Source organism: Amphibalanus amphitrite, unplaced genomic scaffold, assembly GCF_019059575.1.
Source record: "Amphibalanus amphitrite isolate SeventyFive unplaced genomic scaffold, NRLGWU_Aamphi_draft 000070F_arrow, whole genome shotgun sequence".
In the NCBI taxonomy this organism is placed as follows: Eukaryota; Metazoa; Arthropoda; class Thecostraca; order Balanomorpha; family Balanidae; genus Amphibalanus; species Amphibalanus amphitrite.
In genome coordinates, this window is record NW_024881566.1 from 681,937 (window position 1) to 693,297 (window position 11,361).

At 57.9% G+C, this 11,361-nt stretch overlaps 1 protein-coding gene across 4 annotated transcripts; it reads left to right on the forward strand.

The window, feature by feature from the left end:
• Window positions 1-225: 225 nt before the first annotated feature.
• Window positions 226-5,956, forward strand: LOC122379071 (N-acetylglucosamine-1-phosphotransferase subunits alpha/beta-like). 4 transcript variants are annotated; one of them, XM_043360977.1, is made up of 3 exons: window positions 226-255; window positions 3,852-4,134; window positions 4,375-5,956. In XM_043360977.1, the coding sequence occupies exons 2-3, from the start codon at window positions 3,974-3,976 to the stop codon at window positions 5,888-5,890; spliced, it is 1,677 nt and encodes a 558-aa protein (XP_043216912.1). In that variant the 5' UTR covers window positions 226-255; window positions 3,852-3,973; the 3' UTR covers window positions 5,891-5,956. The 4 variants fall into 4 exon arrangements, with proteins under 4 accessions (XP_043216912.1, XP_043216913.1, XP_043216909.1 ...); XM_043360978.1 differs by lacking the exon at window positions 226-255 and adding an exon at window positions 3,035-3,104; XM_043360974.1 differs by lacking the exon at window positions 226-255 and adding an exon at window positions 3,070-3,108.
• Window positions 5,957-11,361: the final 5,405 nt, after the last annotated feature.

Sequence of the window (11,361 nt, forward strand, 5' to 3'; positions counted from 1 at the left end):
AAATCATTTTCTATTTTTGGGGGTGAAAATCCCAAAATTTCGAAAATCCGAGATGGCAGTTTTGAAGCGCTGTCTTTTCTCTACACAACCACATAAAGAACTTTAACCCTATTCCTGGCGGGCTCCGCCGGGACAAGAAACTGGCGGGGGGGGGGCCGATTCGGCCCCCCCTGAGATCTCGAGAACGAAGCAAGATAGCGACAAACGGTAAACGGCATCGGATACGCACGGTCAAGATCTACAATTTTTACTAAGGTCATTTTCAGGTCAGGTCAAAGATGACGTCACAGGTGTCGAAAAAGTCAAAATGGCGGCGCTAGATATGGAGAGAGTTTTTCTCGAATAACTTTCGAATTAGTCAAGATAGGAACAAACTAAGGGCATCATCGTGATCCTCTCGTCAATCCGCATCGAATGATGTATATGTTGACCTCGCAAGGTCAAGGTCAAAGGTTGACCTCAGGTCACGTGACCTCGAGGTCATCATGTATATCATTCGATGCGTCTTGACGAGCTGAACACAATGAGACCATCCACGCGTCTGTATCTTGTTCCTGTACGGAGTTATTGTCCAAAAACCTTTGGTGACCTTTGATGACGTCACATGACCTCACAGCTGCCCAACAGCAAAACAGACCTCAAGGTAGTGAAGGTTGATCGTATATGAAGTCATGTATGGTATATGAGGCCATTCCGACCCGTTTTAGTGGTAAAAACAGGGAGTTGATTTTTCCCCCATTGACTTATAATGGGGAGGTCGCGAAACTGACCTGACCTTAGGTCACCGATATCAAAATTCCGAGATATACAAATTGCACATACTGGTACCCTAACTAAAGCCTGAAGAGAAGAAATTGATCGGTCAAAAACTCTAGCTCTGGCGTGATTGCAAACTTTTCTGAGGTAGGGTCACCAAACCGCCTCTGGTGACCTGACCTGAGGTCAGATCAACTCAAAATTTTCAGACATGTTGCGTAGAAGCCTTTTAGGAAAAGTCAGAAAATTTGAGCTTCCTAGCTCAACGCGTTTGGGAGAAATAACCAAAAAACCTCAGGGGGGGCTCCTGAGGCCCCCCCCCCGCCAGGAATAGGGTTAAAATTGCTTGTTAACTGTAGAATTGGTGAGCGTTTCAAGATGTCATGTTTTTTGCTCATTTTTACTCGAACATGACCTCAGTTTGACCTCAATAACTCCTGACCTGAGGTGACCTGTGACTTGAAATTTTGTGTGAAAGTGTCAAATTGATGCCCGGTAAGGTACCCAAAATTTGGCGGCGCTGCGCGCCGCCGTTTTTTTCGCTATTTAAGAAAAACCACAGGGAGGGGGGGGGGGCAAAATGGCCCCCATCAGGGCGCGGGTCTTGTATGTACATACCTACATGCATTGTACATTTGCGACCGGCGCGCGGCGGCCAGGCTTCGGCTTTATCAAACTTCAAAACGGCTTTCGATTCCCACCGCCCTCGCCCCGCCTCCCACTTATTTGTGTTCTGCAAGTCAAAATTACTGGTCATCAGTGGCGCCCATAGGCAATCTGTCCTCCCACACCCCAAGCCACCCATATGGCAATTGACACGTGCATGGGTAGGAGGTTGCACTCCGATCGTCGTATCAAGGCGAGGGAGGGTGTTTAACCCGCGCACCGACGGGGGTCTGCGCCAACTTAGTACCGACGGGGGGGGGGGGCGGATGACCGCCCCCCCTGAGATCTCAAGAACGAAGCAAGATAGCGACAAGCGGTAAACGGCATCGGATACGCACGGTCAAGATCTACAATTTTTACTAAGGTCATTTTCAGGTCAGGTCAAAGATGACGTCACAGGGGTCGAAAAAGTCAAAATGGCGGCGCTAGATATGGAGAGAGTTTTTCTCGAATAACGTTCGATTTAGTCAAGATAGGAACAAACTAAGGGCATCATCGTGATCCTCTCGTCAATCCGCATCGAATGATATATATGTTGACCTCGAAAGGTCAAGGTCAAAGGTTGACCTCAGGTCACGTGACCTCGAGGTCATCATGTATATCATTCGATGCGTCTTGACGAGCTGAACACAATGAGACCATCCACGCGTCTGTATCTTGTTCCTGTACGGAGTTATTGGCCAAAAACCTTTGGTGACCTTTGATGACGTCACATGACCTCACAGCTGCCCAACAGCAAAACAGACCTCAAGGTAGTGAAGGTTGATCGTATATGAAGTTATGTATGGTATATGGGGCCATTCCGACCCGTTTTAGTGGTAAAAACAGGGAGTTGATTTTTCCCCCATTGACTTATAATGGGGAGGTCGCGAAATTGACCTGACCTTAGGTCACCGATATCAAAATTCCGAGATATACAAATTGTAGCTACTAATGACCTAATAACATCCTGCGACTTTCAAAGGCCTCCGACATCTACTGTAGCTCTGGCACGGTGACAAAGTTGCAAAAAAGTGACTTGAGGTTGGGTCATTCAAAGTGACCTGGTGACCTGACCTTGAAAGGTAGGAGGTTCAAACTTGCACACCATGTGTAAAATTGATAAGGGAATAGTCATACCAAATTTCCGCCGCGGTTTTCCCGCTATTTGCGAAAAACCTCAGGGGGGGGCGGATATCCGCCCCCCCCCGTCGGTGCGCGGGTTAATGTTTTTACGCCCGCTCAACTCGGCTCCTGTTGGGACACGTAGACACAATACACAGTAGCGGTGGAACACCTGGGGGGGGGGGGCACTGCCAACTTTTGGTCCCATTCTTTCCATGCAACGCCCTAGGGCTAATGTTAAAATGCCAAAATCAAAGGGGGGTACGATGCCCCGGTGCCATCCCCGTTCCGCCGCCTATGACAATACAATATTGCAATAGCCGGCGTTCAAAAGAACGTAAAGCATTATGCAGAAAGTACATTAGTCGTTTTAAGGTCGGGTAAAAGGCCAAAGCCCAAATGTCAGGTCAACAGTAACACGATCAGTCTCCTCATTTCAACATTTTTAGACTTATTGGCGCTTAACTCGGGAGCTAGGAGCTAAATAGCGCCACGCGCATTCAAATCAGAAAACAAAACCGTCAAAAATATCTTTTTGTTGGAATTTTTCAGGTGATCTTTTTTTCTACACAAACCTTGTAGGTATGACAATGAGTTTGGTGACATCGTGTTTTTCTTGTCAAGGTGCATCGAAAAGAGACTTGTTTGTCGACTTTTCAATGCGACCTAAAAGGACTTGAAAAGTTGAATCCTGAGGTCAATGTCAGGACCCGACCGAAGAAAGCTCAACGTGCCTGTCAGTTGATTCGTATCTAATCCATACCGTTGAACTGAACACACTCAATGTGTCCGTTCGTCGCTCTATATGCGTGAACATGTCCGCATCGAAATTCTCAGCTTGTTGCAGCCTTGTAGGAAAACTGCTAGCCTGCACATGATCTGCAGACTTAACGACCTTGGTTGGCTTAAGGTGTTCCTAAGATAGCGTAACGAATACATTTTTTAAGTCAATACTCAATGGTATAGGTAGCCGCGTTTAGTGGGTATGACTTTCATAAAAAGGGGCCAGTTCAATTTTCTTCCATTTGAATGTTTGCCTGACCTCAAGTTTTGTATACGATATACGGCAAGGAACCATGCCAATTCGCTCAGCGCTTTTAGACCGGGAACGTTTTGGTTTTGAGGACAGCCTTCATTTTTTTGTGCGCTAAATTTTATTCCACTTCCAATTTATTTAACATTTAATGGCGTTCTTTATAAGTTACGTTGGCGTTACCTTGTAAATGAATAGACATCTATAGGTAGGTATCTGATATATCAATCGTTCACCTGATTAAATCAAAATCATTAAACGTCTTTCCTGACTTGACCTTCTCACTCCTCAGTGCTCACCGCTCAGTTCACCGCGACCTTCTCGTCAACAAACAGCCGTCCTCCCGTTCGCCGCCGCGCCGGTCCGAGATGGTGCGATGGGATACTACCCGGCGCCGTCCCACCCTCTGGGCTGATGCCTGATCCCTCCCGAGCGGTGTTGACTGTCGCAGTCACGCACCCCGCTCCGGCTCGACCCTTCACTGGTCACTCGGTGACCGCGCGGGTCCGCGGGTGGACGGGTGGGAAGGCCAGCGACCTCGGTGACGTCCACGGATCACTTCTGTGGCTCAGCTGGTGAGTAGTTTCATTGCTTTCGTCTCTCCTGATCATGTCACACAAAACAATGCGAGTGAGTTGTGAATATGTATGGCATTGATTTAAAACAGCTATTGTTTTTGTTATTGTTTTTGTTATGTAAACGGCTCTAGGGATTCGAAAGTGAAGAACAAACCCTATTTCAAAAGCCAAAAATCACTATCACTTGGATTGTTGAGTACTGGTATTTGCTGAGACGTTTTCTTCTTGGTGCTTCAGGCTGGAGAGACGCGGTGGACGTTTCACGGCAACTCAGAGGTTACACAAGGCCATGCGACCCCTCACCAGACGGAGGTCGAGCTGCGATCGGCTCAGTCTCGGCGACATCCGCCGCTCTGGAGCCCTGCTGGCCACTGTTGCAGTGTTCTGTGTGTCGGTACGGGTGTTGAGCACATATCAGCTGCCCCGCACTGAACATCAGCCATCAGGCTGTTATTCAGAACACGTTGCACGTCTACAAGAGATCTCCGAGTCTAGCGGTGTTGTCTGCACGGACAATCTGCTGGGTCACCGGCTGACTGGCCAGTCCTGCCCCGACCCCCCGATCGACGCTGTGTACACCTGGGTCAACTACTCCGACCCGAAGTTCCAGCAGCAGTTGGAGGACACGCTGAAACAGCTCGGAAGGAAACCCTGGCCGGTGGCGGTGACCCCCTACCGATTCATCGACAACGATGAGCTGCGCTTCTCGCTTCGCTCGTTGGAGCGTCACGCGCCCTGGGTGAGGCGCGTGTTCGTGGTCACGAACGGCCAGGTCCCCCACTGGCTGAGCCTGGACAACCCCCGCATCACCGTCATCACGCACGAACAGATCTTTGCCAATAAGTCTCATCTGCCGACGTTTTCCAGTCCGGCCATCGAGGCCAACATCCATCACATTCCGGGGCTCTCGGAGCGATTTCTCTACCTCAACGACGACTTCCTGATCACGCAGCCCGTGTGGCCGGAGGACTTTGTCTCGTCGAGTGGCGAGTACACCATCTACATGGACGAGCCGATCGGTAACGGCCCGCCGGGGGACCCGTTCTATCCCAGTCTGCAGAGCACAGACCGCATGCTGGAGCGGCAGTATGGCGCCGCCCAGCGCCACTACATTGCGCACGTGCCGCTGCTGATGGAGCGCCGCCTGCTGCGAGAGCTGCACCGGCTGTTCCCCGATGAGTACACCACCACATCGGCGGGCCGCGTGCGCCAGCCGACAGACATCCAGTTCCAGATGGCCTACAGCTACTTCATCATGTCCGAGCGACGCACTGTGCCCTTGGAGCAGGTCTTTGAGGAGCTGGACACCGACGGTTCGGGGGACTGGTCGGTCACTGAGGTCCGCACGGCGCTGGCGCGACTGAGACCGGTGCCGCTGCCCGCAGACGCGGTGCAGGTCTTCACCTCCACCGTGCGGGCCTGCGGCGGCCGGAACGACTCCGTCCTCAGCCGTGAACTGGTGCTCGGCTGTGCGCCGGTGACCGACGAGCTGCGCGGACGGCTGGGCACCCGACCACGCTTCCAGTACAGACTCGGCCCGCGGGAGCACTGGAGCATGACGATACTCGGTCCGGACGTGGACCGTGCGGCTCGTCACCTGGACTTGGTTCGCCGCGACCCTCCGCGCTTCTCGGCGTTCAACAATGCCTTCAGCGGGGCAGACGAGGATGTGGTGCGCCAGGTGTCCCAGCTGCTGAAGGACCTGCTGCAGGCGCTCTTCGGCAGGCCGTCTCAGTTCGAACGATACGTCTGAGGGTCTCCTGATTCGTGTCGTGTCGATATCTGACAGACAATAGAATACACACTGATTTTTCAAAAAGCGTATCTTTGAGATCCAGTAGCATAAATTAAAGTATTAACCCGCGCCCCGTAGGGCAATCGGCAGACCCTACCATCCGTAGTGTCGGGCCGTTTCGCCCCCCCCCCCCAAGATCTCGGAAAGTTTCCGGGCGATTTACGAAATTCAAACGGCGTTGGATAGCCCCAACGGGAAACTACCTTTTGACCGAATTTCCTTCACCTCAGCATAACCGATGACGTCACAGGTCAGGTCAAAGGTCGAATTTTCATTGGTTACAGGCATTTGAAGAAATGTGTTTTAAAATCGAGCAAAAAGGCATATCATTGAAAATCTTTTTTACGGAAATGTCCGTCAAACACATATTTTGCTATTTGAGGTCATTAATACGAGGTCAGATCACAGAGGTCAGGTCACTGAGGGTCACAGTACCGAAAGCGTAGTGTGATGCATGTTTTATGGTTCATTTTACATGACAAATGAGATTATGTGGGTCAGGCAGGCGCGGATCCAGGGGGGGGGGCCGCTGGGGGCCGATGCCCCTAGCCTATCGAAAAAAATGCCGCCCTCCGCCGCCGAAGGCGGCGGAGGGCGGCATTTTTTGATAAGCGTTCGAGTGCACTTTACGGAGATGAGCAAAGTTCATTTCATAATAATCCCTGGTAGCAACTCTCTGAATTGATATTAATCCCTCAGGGTATGTTACTTCTCTCCCTGAAGTCAGAGTGCCGCCCCCTTAAGACGATTCGTACCGCCCTTTACCATCACATTGATGAGTGATTGTATTGATGAGTGATTGAGTGCGGTACAGAGTGCCGCCCTCTGTACTCGTAGTGCCGCCCTCTTGACCGCCCTCTGAAGTCATAGCTTGCATTTTGAAGTAGTACTTGATATAATGTGAGTTCTTTATTCCGCGTCTGCGATTGCGCGCCCACTTGGCGCACATCCAACCAGAACACATCCCCGCCCTGCGCGGGCCGGCGGCCGACTGCCGCACAACCGGCGACCGGTTTCCACCTGGCGGTCGCTAACTGAACTACGCGTAGCCAGGCTCACGATATAACACCCTGCCCCCCTGGATTTGAGTTCGAACATCGAACTATCAAACATAACTTACTCAACCTGCGAGCCACCACAAACTAGTCAAATCCAGTCCGGTCACTTACAGCGTCAACACTGCCGCCTATTTTAGTGCGATCACTGACATCGCTCACATCCGTGCGATACGAACATAACTACAAATTCACTGACTTTAGAGTCGCGCACGTCTGCCCTTACACTGCTTATCAGTCTGTACTTCCAAACGATAATAACTAATCAATCATCACCCTTCTCGGCGGTACAAATTGACCCACACTTTCCCTGGCCAATCACATCTGTTATCCACCTTATCGGTGGCACCTATTGACACACGGAATCACATATTCTTCCACTCGATCCTTTCGCCCGATCACATCTCCGTAAAATCACGTATTTTCCAACCCGATCACATCTCAGTTATCCACCTCCTCGGTGGCTGAGAGTGACGCACGGACAACCGCCGCCGCACCTCTGCCGGCGGTCCTTTACAATCGCCGCCGCGCGCGCCATGTCCTGTCCCACCGGCGCCGCTCACCACTCCCGGCGAAGCGTTAGGCTTGCTACCGCGCGCGCCGCCGGTCCCACCAGCACCGCTCACCGCTGCCGGCGGTCCGTCAGTAGCGCCACCGCGCGCGCGACCTGTTCCTTCGGCCTCGCTCACCGTCTCTCCACCGCTCGCACGAGGGCGACCAGCCCGATACCGGTCCGCTGCGTCGCCGCGCACGGTGGCACTGCTCGCAACCGCTCCGCCGCCCGTACGAGTACGGTCGTTCCGATGCCAGTCCGCTGTGCCGCCGCTGCACTCGGTGACTGTCTGACTGCTCCCGAGGACTGTCACCGCTCGGCTGTCTTCTCCGTCGCCTCCGCTGGCGCCGGCACCGACCCCGCCGAGCGCCACCGGTACAGCCGTCCTAGCGCCTTCGCTAGAGACCCCGCCGGCACCGCCGGGCGACACCCGCACGGCCGTCCTCGCACCACCGCTGGCGCCAGCACCGGCCTCGCCGAGCGCCGCCGGCACGACCGTCCCAGCGGTCGCCTCCCGCTGATTCCGGACCTGCTCCGTCGGATCAGTCCGATCTGAGCCGCTGCAGCCTCCGCTCCCGGCGCCGCCGCAGTCCCGACGGACCCGGCTCCTAGCGCCGCCACCGTCCCGACGGATCCGGCTCCCGGCGCCGCCGCAGTCCCGACGGACCCGGCTCCCAGCGCCGCCGCGGTCCCGACGGACTGGTCTCCCGGCGCCGATGGCGTCCCGCCGGCCTGACCTTCCGGCGCAGCTGGCGTCCCGCCGGCCTGACCTCCCGGCGCCGCTGGCGTCCCGCCGGCCTGACCTCCCGGCGCCGCTGGCGTCCCGCCGGCCTGACCTCCCGGCGCCGCTGGCGTCCCGCCGGCCTGACCTCCCGGCGCCGCTGGCGTCCCGCCGGCCTGACCTCCCGGCGCCGCTGGCGTCCCGCCGCCTACCAGCGCGCCGGCGCCCCCCAGCGTCCCAGCGCTCGCCAGCGACCCGGTACCCGCAGACTGCCGTGTCCCGGCGTCCGCTGTTCCCTCCAGCGTTCCGGCGCTCGCCAGCGACCCGGCGTCCGCCTCCTCCGTAGTTGTCACGGCGCCCGCGCCCAGCCGCATCCCGGCGCCCACAGACTTCATCGGTCCGGAGCCTGCCGGCGCCCCGGCGCCCGCCTGCCTCCGGGCTCCGGCGCCCGCCCTCATCACCGGCGTCCTGGCGCCCGCTGCTCACTCCGCTGGCGTCCAGGCGCCCACCGGCTCCATCGTTCTCCACTTGCGGCAGCAGCGCACACGGTACGGGTCGCGGTGGTAGCCGCCGCGGCACCGCGTCCGGCTTTAGGGTCAGGTGCGCGCGCTGCTCCATCGTGCCGAGGCCCCCTGCAAACACTGCTGCGTGCGCCGCCGTCACTGAGCTCAGCGTCCGCCCGCCGCTCACTTTGCTGGCCTCGCTGACCTGCAGCAGCGACCGCCAGTCTAGACGTATTTCACGCAGCCAGTCGCGCCCCAGCAGCGGGTGGTGTCGGAGCTGACTGCTGACAACCACGTTCAGCCGCTTCCGCTGGCCGCCATACTCCGCCTGCACGGTCGCATCGCCGCAGACCGGCACCGGCTGACCCGTGAACGAGCGTAGCTGCATCTTGGACGGTCTCAGCTTCAGTCCCGGGATGCTGCCGTCCGCCACGATCGACACTGGTGACCCGGTGTCAACCAGCATCTCAGTCTCCCGGCCGTTGACAGACAGAGTTACCAGTGGCAGCCGGTCCTGGCTCGTCAGCTGCGCCACCGTCATCACGACATCCTCCTCCACGGACGCCACCTGTCCGATTCCTGGACAGTCCCGCTTCAGGTGTCCAGTTCTGCCACATTTGAAGCACCTCCTCTTCTCGAGCGGTCCGCCGCGTCTGCTGTCTCGCCGACCGCCGTCTGCCGGGCCGGGCGGGCGAGACACTCCGCGCTGCTGCACCGCTCCTGCCGCCGGAGGGTGCGCCCTCTCCGGCGCCGAGTCCGCCCTGGCCGTCGGACAGTCCCGCCGCCAGTGTCCCCGGCCTCCGCAGCCGAAGCACGAGCCCGGTCCCGGGCGCTCGGCCGGCCTGGCCGTCTCCGCCCGCCGCTGGCGTCTCACCACCTGGACTGCCTCCCCGTCCGTCGCAGCCGGCACCGGCGCCCCTGACAACCGAGTCGTCAGGTCCATGACGTCCCGGTGGGCGCGTGCCGTCCGCCGGACATCCTCCAGGTTGAGTTCGTCGCCCTTCAGTGCCGCTTCCCTCACCAGCTTCCGCTGCAGCTCGCCTCGGCTGCCCAGGACGCAGCGGTCTCGCAGCTCCCGGTTCACCTGCGCCGGCTCGTAGCCGCAGCGCAGGATTTGGGTCCGTAGCCTGGCCAGGAACTCCTCCAGGCCTTCCTCTGGCTCCATTGTCATTCCTTGGAATTTCCCTCGTTCAGCCACGACGTTATTCCTTGGCACCAGGTACCGTACCAACTTCCTTTTTAGCCGGGTGAACTCGTCTTCCTCCGGTCCTTCTGCCTCCTCTTCCGGCAGGGAGTCGCTGACATCGGCTATGTCAGGCCCCACCAGGTGTAGCAGCACGGCGCACCGTCTGGTAGGCCCTTGGATGTCCATGGCGACCATGTAGCGCTCCAACGCTCGCAGCCATTTCTCGAAGTCCGTGCCTGCCCGGTACGGCCCCGCAGACACCAGCTGCATGCCCGTTGGGTCCATCACGCTGCCGTGCTCTCACCAGCGCGTCGTTCCTCCGGCCGGCCCGCCGCCGCTCCACCGGTCGGCCCGCCGCCGCTCCACCGGTCGGCCCGCCGCCGCTCCACCGGTCGGCCCGCCGCCGCTCCACCGGTCGGCCCGCCGCCGCTCCACCGGTCGGCCCGCCGCCGCTCCACCGGTCGGCCCGCCGCCGCTCCACCGGTCGGCCCGCCGCCGCTCCACCGGTCGGCCCGCCGCCGCTCCACCGTCGGCTCGCTCCGGGCGTCACCGCTCACACCGGCTGGTCACCGCACAAGCCGGCCGGTCACCGCACACGCCGGTCGGCCACCGCTCACGCCGACCGTCACCGCTCACCGCGCCGCCCTGCGCCCGTCTTGGCGCTGCCGGCTGCGGTTTCCCGCGCTTTACTCGACGGGGGCGTCACGTGGTAGTGACGTCACACGCACGTCACCGCGCGCGCATGCGCACTCGTCCCGAACCGCCCGGCCGCGCGCCAGCTTCCCGCCGAAATTATCCGCTTGGGGACCAGGCACCTCAAACCGCATTGAGGCCCTCCCCGCCGCACCAATCGGCCAATCACACGCGCTGCCACAGCTGCGCGTCACCCCCGGCCGACCAATCAGCGTGCAGCACGCCGACGCATGCGCCACGCACACCACACTGCCGAGGCATCATGGCCGCCACAAATGGCGATCACATGGAAATCCTGCCACGACCACGGCCGCCGCGCGACAGGCAGACTACCAGCAGCAGCGCGAAAATAAAAATACTAAGCAATACTAAGCACTAAGCATTCGTACTAAGCAACGTTTGCGCCCTCACCGTCCGTGGCCTGTCCGCCCTCGCGGACCACCGCGCACTGATCACCGGTCCGTTTCGCCATCACTCGCAATCACAGCTCCAAGGCTTCACCTTGATCTGATCCTCGTCGCCAATTTGATATAATGTGAGTTCTTTATTCCGCGTCTGCGATTGCGCGCCCACTTGGCGCACATCCAACCAGAACACATCCCCGCCCTGCGCGGGCCGGCGGCCGACTGCCGCACAACCGGCGACCGGTTTCCACCTGGCGGTCGCTAACTGAACTACGCGTAGCCAGGCTCACGATATAACAGTACTGCTGCTCTCT

Excerpts from the sequence above, each read along its gene's own strand:
- LOC122379071 (XM_043360977.1), top strand. The coding sequence starts at position 3,974 with ATGCCTGATCCCTCCCGAGCGGTGTTGACTGTCGCAGTCACGCACCCC. Across the intron at positions 4,135-4,374 it reads TCACTTCTGTGGCTCAGCTG|GCTGGAGAGACGCGGTGGAC; the intron begins GTGAGTAGTTTC and ends TTGGTGCTTCAG.